This window comes from Mesoplodon mirus (genome assembly GCF_964341445.2).
Source record: "Mesoplodon mirus genome assembly, chromosome: 10".
NCBI classification, from domain to species: Eukaryota; Metazoa; Chordata; class Mammalia; order Artiodactyla; family Ziphiidae; genus Mesoplodon; species Mesoplodon mirus.
Window position 1 is genome coordinate 39,019,016 of NC_138986.1, and position 10,089 is coordinate 39,029,104.

A 10,089-nucleotide genomic window follows, 5' to 3' on the forward strand; every position below is an offset into this window, starting at 1 on the left:
GAAGGATAACTTTGCTGGACAGAGTAATCTTGGCTGGCATTTTTTTCCTTTCAACACTTTGAGTATGTCACTTAAAGTCATTCTACTCTCTCTTGGCCTATAGAGTTTTCTACTGAGAAATCCACTGAGAGCCTGATGGAAATGACTTTGTAGATTACAGTCTTTTTTCATCTAGCTGCTTTTAGGATTCTCTTGTTCTTTGATTTTTGACAGTTTTCATTAATATGGCTTAAAAGGTTTGTTTGCATTGAGCTGATAGTGTGATCTATTAGCTTTGTGAACTTGGATGTCCAGATTTAGGAAGTTCTCAGCTATTCTTTCTTTTTTTTTTTTTTTTTTTTTTTTGCGGTACGCGGGCCTCTCACTGTTGTGGCCTCTCCCGTTGTGGAGCACAGGCTCCGGACGCGCAGGCTCAGCGGCCATGGCTCATGTGCCCAGCCGCTCCGCGGCATGTGGGATTTTCCCGGACCGGGGCATGAACCCGTGTCCCCTGCATCGGCAGGCGGACTCTCAACCACTGTGCCACCAGGGAAGCCCCTCAGCTATTATTTCTTTAAATAAACTTTCTGCCCCCTTCTTCCTCTCTTCTCCTTCTGGAACCCAATCATTCTAATATTTGAATTCCATAGATTACTGAGGCTTTCTTCCCTCTTTTTCATTTTTTTTTTCTGTTCACCCCTGATTGGGTTATATCAAAATTCCTGTCCGCTTTTTCTGTCTTCCATTTGATCTGCCCTTCTGCAGATCTCTATTGTATTTTTCATGTCTTTTGTTGAATTCTTCAGCTGCAGAGTATGTTTGGTTCTTTTTTATGATTTCTGTCTCTTTGTTAACTTTCTCATTCATATATTTTTTTCCTGGCTTTTGTTGAATTATCTTTGTGTTTTCTTATAGCTCATTGAGTTTTCTCAAAACAGCTGTTTTGAATTCTTTATCTGCTAGACTGCAAGATTTTGTGCCTTTGTGCTCAATTATTGCAGGATTATTGTTATCTTTTGGTGGTAAAATGTTTTCTTGATTCTTCGTGTTCCTTGTAGTGTTTGCATTGCTGCTTTAACATTTGAAGTAGCAGATGCCTCAAATCTCTACTAGTTGTCTTCAGATAAGGTTATTGATCCTTTTATATCTAGGGTTCTCTCTGACTCTGAACACCTGCTTCTCACTTCTTGCGCCTTTCTGTGGCAGAATTCTTAAGCTTTTATGTCTTCTCTGGTTCTTTCAATTCATCCGGCTAGCTAGTGGAAATCTGTTTTCCAGGCATTGTGTGTTTTCAAAACTATTCATTTGTACAGTGTACCTTATTTACACTTTCATATACACCAATTATAATAGCTGTTGGTGTATATGTAAAATAAACGTGTGAAATGAAACTAATATTCTCATTTTATCATAATGAATTAAAACTGTCCTAAAATAGTTTACATGATATTCTTCACGTCTCATTTTCAGGATATCCTCAGAAAGAATAGAATAGTCACATAAAGTGTAGCTGTTCTTTAAGAATAGCTCTTCAAAGATTCCATATGTGAAACTACTTGTTGAATGAATATTTATTAATAAAAAATTCTTTTTGTTTTAGATTCTGGTTCTTTAAATTTGCTGCAGCAGTTGCAATTATTATTGGGGCCTTCTTCATTCCAGAAGGAACTTTTACAACTGGTAAGAAGTATTTTTTTTTCTTTAATTGTGTGATGTTGATATTTTATAAGGAAATTGAAATAATTGTTGCCTGGAACTGTATTTGTTTTGTTTTTTCCTCCCCCCCACCCCCCGCCCCGGTTGGCAAAATCAAGGTATTTATGTAAAATTTTATTTTTCCTTTTCTGTACTGATTGTGAAAATGAAATAATGAAAAGTGAACCAGTCACTCATTTGTGGTTTTTTGCTTTCTTTTTTCCTTTCAGTGTGGTTTTACGTAGGCATGGCAGGTGCCTTTTGCTTCATTCTCATACAGCTAGTCTTACTCATTGATTTTGCCCATTCGTGGAATGAATCATGGGTTGAAAAAATGGAAGAAGGGAACTCAAGATGTTGGTACGCAGGTAAGCTTTTTGTTTTACAGAACATCTTCAAGATAGTTGAAGTTTGAAAGTGAGAACAGATATGTAGACTATGGGAAAATCACGATTTTTATGGTACAATTTTCTGTGAGGAGATTTTTAGCTGAAGTTTGTGAGTGGCATCTTACCACATTATATCAGCAACTTTACTTGTAGAGACAGTTTTTGGCATGTCAACTAGGAACATACCCAAGAACGAGGAAATAATCCAGAAGACCATGAATGGCTAAAATAGAAGTTCCAAAGCCTATTGCTGAATGCATGTATATTTTACAGCCTAATTTCCTAGGAAGCCTACAGAAGGTTAAAAGTAAAATATTAAAGGGACGAGGACTGCTAGAAATAGATGAACAAACAGTGGTACGATTCTTAAACATCAGCAAGCAGGAAAAATAAAAAAGCAACTCTGAAACGTTTTGCGTAAGTGCAAAGAATGCCCTTATGTGTAACTAACACCTAAGGGAATTTTTACAGTAGTGTTTTAATGTTTATTTATAATGATGAGCTTGAGTCCTGTGGTTATACTCTAAAACAGGGATCAAAATTCAGACGCTTACAACAGGTAACAAAAATGAGGGAGGAGAACCAGGTTTAAGTGTGTTTTCAATCTTTTTGCAAATAGAAGGGACTGTGATGAATTGGAGAGTGTAAAGGCCTTTATCTAAAATGCATAGAGCTACTGCTCGGTTCCATCTAATAGTTGCCTTGTGGAAATGTGAACCCAGTGTTGCTTAACTTTTCTGATTTTTCCAAAAGAAGCCATAAATCTGGATTTTTATGTGAAATGATCTGAGTTTCAGCTAAAAAAAAAAAACTTTTTAAAAAAAATCACAGTGAAAGCTAAATCCAGCATGTCTGCTAGCTTCATATATTCTCTCATACAACTAGTTTGTGGTATTCGATCTCAGTGGTTAAAATAAAGAGTTTGCTATTCAAAGAAATGAGCTTTGGTCATTTGGAAAATTTACTTATATAGAATATCTCATTTTTTAATGTTAAATCTAGTGTAAGAGTTTCTGCTTTGTTCCCTACTATATCCCTTGGGCCTTTGTAGGTATTCAGTAAATATTTGTTTGATGGATCCCCTGTCAGTGAAGCACATCAACATAAATACATGTATATTAAGCATACATTAGCACAGAAACTAAAACGTGTGTGTGTGATAGAAGAAACTTAGGTTGTCTTATTAAATAATAATGACTTACTCTTGAATAATTTCTTTTTTAAGATTTTAGTTGATAAGGAAAACATTGTTTTGCAGGCTTAGCATTAACAAAATGATTTTCTTAATGCCCTTGTTTACAACTGAATGATTATCATTCTTTAAAAACCTTAATATTCCCCTCCTAGTTATTTTTCTGTATTTTGAAAATAATGGCTAATACATCTGAATGCATTTTGGAAACTATGTAAATATTACTATAAATGAAGATCATATTAGTATGTTATTGTCCTTAAAAACACATCATCATATGAGCTATATGTAAAGACTATAAAATTCTTAATGTGCTAAAGCTCAGAATATCTTTACCTGCTTATATAGCCTGTGTAATGCTGACACAATGTTAGTTGCTTAAAGTAATATTTTTGAATAAAATAAGATTGATTGTAAAATGAGCCATATGCCTAATTCCTAATATTAGTGATAAAATCTAATTGTCCAATGTATTTCTTTCACAGCTCTGTTATCAGCTACAGCTCTGAATTATCTGCTGTCTTTAGTTGCTATCGTCCTATTTTTTGTTTACTATACTCATCCAGCCAGTTGTGCAGAAAATAAAGCGTTCATCAGTGTCAACATGCTCCTCTGCCTTGGTGCTTCTGTAATGTCTATACTGCCAAAAATCCAAGTAAGCTTGGATTAATTCATTAATGTTTATGAAGCTTCTATTTTTTAAGTTTTCCTAAATCTTGAATGGTAACAATATTTTTCTGTTTTGCTTATTTTTTTGTAGGAATCACAACCAAGATCTGGTTTGTTACAGTCTTCAGTAATTACAGTCTACACAATGTATTTGACATGGTCTGCTATGACTAATGAACCAGGTATGTTCGTTTGCTTGGATTTGTTTCTTTTTAATGAATCCTACAGCTTTTCTTTTTTCAAAGATGGTCATTTTATAAAATTAAGCTCACAGAGAAATGAAGAGAATGGGAATAATACTATTTTCATCTTTGATGTATTGCTATATTTTTTCACTAGCGAAACTATAAGAAATTATATGAAAATTATAAGAAATATACCTAATTTGTACAGTGCATATGATAGTATATGTAGAAAGAAATAAGAGCTGTTAAAATGTTTGTTGATTCTACTGTAAATAGTAGTTTTTTTCCACTTACTATTTTTTGTCTGTGATTACCTTAAAAGTGAATATAATTAATTGGTCTTTGTAATCTTTTTATAGGCCAGTTTTATTGCATTCCGTGGGAGTAGAAGCCCTTATATGTCATTTGCGGTGAAACAAATTAGAAATTAATAATTAGTCGACCCTTGAACAACAGAGTTTTGAGCTGCACAGGTCCACTTATCCATGGATTTTTTTCAAATATATGTACTGCATTACTACACGATCTGCAGATATGAATGGCTGGGTATGGAGGCCAGCCATAAAATTATATGCAGATTTTCGGGCTTCCCTGGTGGCGCAGTGGTTGAGAGTCCACCTGCCAATGCAGGGGATGTGGGTTTGTGCCCCGGTCCAGGGTGATCCCACGTGCCGCGGAGCGGCTGGGCCTGCGCATCCGGAGCCTGTGCTCCGCAAGGGGAGAGGCCACAACAGTGAGGGGCCCGTGTACCGCCAAAAAAAAAAAAAAAATTATATGCAGATTTTCGACTGTGTGAGGGGCTTGGTGCCCCTAATCCACTTGTTGTTCAAGAGTCAACTGTACTATTTTTTGAAAAGGAAAAAAATGGTCTCTCTTCCTCTGAATAAAGAAAAATTATAAAATGTTTTCTGAATCTTATATTTCATTGAGTTTATAAATTTCATAGGTGCTTTATCACTAGTTGGAGAAAATGTTTTTGTTTTTTTTGGTTAGTATACTAGAGAAAGATTCCTTATATTTGTCCAGGTAAGTGTCTAGAAAAAAACTAATAGTAGTTTGCTTTAGGGATTATCCTTATATGAATGGCTTAAAGATAAAAAAACATTTTTCATTGATAAGGTGGCAATTGACGTATCTGGCTTTGTGGGAGGAAAACATATGTGGGACACTTAAGTGGATACCAACCCCGTTTAAATTCTTTATTTACGGGAGTCAAGAAGCTGAATAAGCATTAGGTCATTACGCCTTGTTTGCTCATTTCCACAAACTATTTGTTAAAATTCTAGTAACTGATTTATGTATAAACTATATAACAATGTAGTTTGGCAAATTGATAATAACAACAGTCATTTTATGAAGTTTATCTCACAGTTTGTAGTAGAAAAGCCTGTGCATTTTAGTTTAGAATATCTGAATTTTATTCTTAACTCTACTTGAGCTTTACTGTGCTTTAGAGAGGTCATCTGAATTTCACCAGTTTCCTGATCAACAAAAAGCTTAATGTCTCAGCTCCTGCATGAGGTTGAAAATGAAATTGTTTTCCAAGCACGTCTATAAAATTAACACTATAAAATTTTAATAAAAAGGTCTCTATAAATACAAGTTGTCTTAAAGTATTTTTTGTTATGTTTGTGCCTTTTTCTAACAAAATGTTTTGAATTTGCAAGAGTATAAGAGTTAAAAAGAACTACACTGTGCTCTGAAAAATTTTTTATACTAACATTTTAATTTGACCTTACTTTACATTACAGAAACAGAGTGCAACCCAAGTCTACTGAGCATAATTGGATATAATACAACAAGCACTGTCCCAAAGGAGGGGCAGTCTGTACAGTGGTGGCATGCTCAAGGAATTATTGGACTAATCCTCTTTTTACTGTGTGTGTTTTATTCAAGGTAAGAAAAATTATGGATTTTCATTTTTTAAAAAGTCCAGCTGTTATTCATATATGAATCTTTAAATTCCCCCTTTTTTTCCTTCTCTCTTTCTAAACTGTCTTCCATGCAGCATCCGTACTTCAAACAATAGTCAGGTTAATAAACTGACTCTAACAAGTGATGAATCAACATTAATAGAAGATGGTGGAGCCAGAAGTGACGGATCACTGGAGGATAGAGATGATGTTCACCGAGCTGTAGATAATGAAAGGGATGGTGTCACTTACAGTTACTCCTTCTTTCACTTTATGCTTTTCCTGGCTTCGCTTTATATCATGATGACCCTTACCAACTGGTACAGGTACTTATATTTTATGAAAACTTTGCATGTGGAAACATGGCTTTTTTGTGATTCCATTGTTAAATGTGGTATGGAGTACTTTTTAATCCTCCAATATATTTCAAAATTTACAACTAAATGAATAGTGAGATCAGTTTCAGAAATGCAGGCTTTATTTCCTTGCTTCAGCAATAACAATCATTGAAATATTTCCAAATCTTGAAGAGACTGAAATACAGTTTCATGAAACTAACACATTGCTTAGGGAAATACATGTTGACAGTTGATCAAACACAATGCTTGCTTTTCTTTTTAATAATACTGACCAGTTCCCAACGTAGTGCAATAAAAAGATACCTTTCTTCTGTTTTGTTCAAACTTTGTCATTAAAATCTTTGAAGATTTCAGAATTGAGGTGTGACTACATTAACATAGATGGATTCTTAGAATTCTTCAAAACTAATTTTTGTTTTTTTATCACTTCAAAACTAATCTTTTTCTGTTAGTTGGAAGATAGCGGTTTATATTTTGTTTTTAAAAATTCTAATTTTGTCCAAAGGAGTACTGAAAGATTTAAGATTCAAGTTGAACTATATGGTTAGGGCAGTTCTATTTTTAATAATTTTTAATGCATAATATCCTTAACAGTTTGTAAGAGGGCTTTGAATGCCATCAAAAGATGTAGAGAAAGGATTATTCTTTGCTTTATTTCTTTGAGAGCAGCCTCTACCAGCATTTATTATTGAAAAATACATATATTTATAAAAATTCCTACACTGCAGCTTCTTAAGGTATACAAACCCAAATAGTTCTCAGTAATTCACAGCTTTGGCTGTCAGGTTAATAGTAAATGTTAAGATTAGATGAAAAATATTTTTGGTATGTTTCATCAACATAAAAGCTAACTTTGGGATGTATTTCCTTCCCAGTTTCTTAAATCTGAGAAGGTGGAGGGGGTTCCCATATACACTCTGAACAGATTATATTCTTTATGACATAAAGACTTACCAATTCTAAACTGTATAATGTCTTATTTATCTAGAGGTCACACTCCATTTCTCTATCTCGTAATTAGTGAGCCAGAAAAACGAAGATGCTCTGAGTATTATCTAAAAGAGCTATTTCAGAGGCCTGTGTACTCTACTCCTTTAAAGGATATTTTTTTTTTACCTTCACATTAGCTATCAAAGTGGTGTGGAAAAGCAAGGCAACAGATAATTAGTCCAGCAACTCTATATCTGTTATCACAAATTATATACAAAGAATATTTCTGAAGTAATGAAGCCTGATGGCTTGATGACCGATAATCCAACCTCTCCCCCCTTTTTGTTTTCCTTAAATTTTAGGTATGAGCCTTCTCGTGAGATGAAAAGTCAGTGGACAGCTGTCTGGGTGAAAATCTCTTCTAGTTGGATTGGCATTGTGCTGTATGTTTGGACACTGGTGGCACCACTTGTTCTTACAAATCGTGATTTTGACTGAACGGGATTTCTGACGTGAAAGTCTCACTTCGATCATCACTTATTTGAAATTAACAGTATTCCCAACTTTTGTAAAGTTGCGTATGTGTGCTTCCCATGTAACTTCTCCAGTGTTCTGGCATGAATTAGATTTTACTGCTTGCCATTTTATTCATTATAGTCTTGCCAAGCACATTGATAGGTGTTTTAGATTGAAGCAGAGTTTTGAGTATGTTGGTGGTGGTAAGTTAGGAGAAGTGGACATTGATAGGTTTATCCTTTGCTCAGTACTTGTGAAAAGAATAAAAACTGCTTGACAGTTTGATTTTTAAATTGTGTTAGAACTTAAGCTGTTTTAGGAAAATACAGAAGGAAATTTATGGCTGCCTTCTGAAATATTTGATGTCTTGCCCTACAGGATACTACAAAGAACATGGCTATCCTAAAATTGTATAAACAAGTCAGTTAAATGCCAGTTTTCTAAAAAATCTTTTCCGATTTTTCCCTTGATATGAAGAGAAGGAACTTACACAGGTATGGAGTGTTTGATTGACAACAGTGTAGCTTATGGTGGAGACTGAGACACAGAGCTTTCAAAGAAAGATTGCTGGTGGTGGGTACTAAATTGAATACCCAAGTTGGTTTGTAATGATTCCTGGGTAGGGATGGCCTTCCATACTTACATAGTGAACTTTGTTTTGGTCATTATAAACACATGCAGATGTGTTAAAATGTGTTCAGTGGGTTCAGTGGAGTGGTTAGGAACTCTGAAGGATTTAGACAAAGGTCTTGAAAAGGATAATCATGGGTTAGAAGGAGGTTGAAAATCACTTGGAAATTTCGTTTTGAAAATCAGAGTTGATAAACTTTTGACAGAACAGGAAGAAACTGCAAAATAGGCTTCAGTAGACAGTCTCATTTAATTTTTCTCATTTAAAAAATGAAGAAACTGGGCTTCCCTGGTGGCGCAGTGGTTGAGAGTCCGCCTGCCGATGCAGGGAACATGGGTTCATGCCCCGGTCCGAGAAGATCCCACGTGCCACGGAGCAGCTGGGCCCGTGAGCCATGGCCGCTGAGCCTGCACGTCCGGAGCCCATACTCCGCAGCAGGAGAGGCCACAGCAGTGACAAGCCCGTGTACCGCAAAAAAAAAAAAAAAAAAAAAAAAAAATGAAGAAACTGAAGCATAGGCTTAAACACAGCTAATCAGTGGCAAAGCTCGGAAATCCCAAGTCTGTCAAAACAACTGGCATTCAAAAATAATTACTATTCAAATATATGCATAATAGATTTTACACCTTGTGAGTGGTGGATAATTTATGTGATGTGAGTTGCTGGTGTCCAGCATGCCTTTTACACACAGACAGGCCAGGAGAATGATGGACTGCTGTAAACTCCTGCTTACAGTATACTATACAGTTCAAAAGATGCTTTTGTATTTGCTGCCATCCAATTGAAATACATAGGTTATTATAATCTTTCAACCTGAAAATCAAGCAGTATCAGTGTTAACTTAGGTAGAAACTCTTAGTTACTTGTGTGATTGTTGTCTTAATGAATCTTAAAATCTGCATTTGCTTTTAAGATATTTATTAATGTGAATGAAGTATAACAATTTAATTTCCCACCTGTGTTGATACTGTGTTCATGATTTCAAATGGCTGTGTTCTATAATCTTTAAATAAATGAATTCAGAGAAAGTGTGTGGTGTATTAATTCTTTAGCAGTTTGAATTTAGGTGGTATAATATTCAGATCTACTTTCTTCCTGTGTATTAAAGAATGTGACACTAAGGGTTAACTGACCATTTTCTGTACTGAAAAACTGAATTGTTTTTAAGGTGATATTTACCCTTTTGGTCCTCTGTAAGAAACTCCTGAGTGGATCTCAAAGGTAATTCAAGTGGTGTTCTCCTAAAGAACCTTCAGGAGGGAGACCAGTTAAGTTTGGAGAATATTTTTAATTCATTTGATTGATAGATATTCTACACTTGCTGTGTCCTCCAGGCATTTTTTCCCTGAGTGGCCAACTGATGCTTCTTTCTCTGACAATTAAGATAGATAGTATTAAAAATAATAATAATAAAATGCTCTATTCCATAACAATGAAATATCAGGAAGAGAAATTAAAGAAACAATCCCATTTACCTTTGCATCAAAAAGAATAAAATACCTAGAAATAAACCTACCTAAGGAGGCAAAAGATCTGTACTCTGAAAACTTAAGATGCAGATGAGGGAAACTGAAGACAACACAAACAGATGGAAAGATATACCATGTTCTTGGCTTGGAAAAATCAGTATT

General features: G+C 34.9%; 1 protein-coding gene across 1 annotated transcript in view; it reads left to right on the top strand.

The window, feature by feature from the left end:
- SERINC1 (serine incorporator 1) overlaps window positions 1–9,486 on the top strand; it is a 33,799-nt gene extending 24,313 nt beyond the window's left edge. Inside the window, exons 4-10 of the mRNA XM_082633452.1 lie at window positions 1,580–1,659; window positions 1,905–2,042; window positions 3,741–3,910; window positions 4,016–4,106; window positions 5,861–6,005; window positions 6,118–6,348; window positions 7,674–9,486. Coding sequence (XP_082489578.1) covers window positions 1,580–1,659; window positions 1,905–2,042; window positions 3,741–3,910; window positions 4,016–4,106; window positions 5,861–6,005; window positions 6,118–6,348; window positions 7,674–7,809 — 991 coding nt within the window. The 3' untranslated portion in view covers window positions 7,810–9,486. The remainder of the gene's footprint in view (window positions 1–1,579; window positions 1,660–1,904; window positions 2,043–3,740; window positions 3,911–4,015; window positions 4,107–5,860; window positions 6,006–6,117; window positions 6,349–7,673) is intronic.
- Window positions 9,487–10,089: the final 603 nt, after the last annotated feature.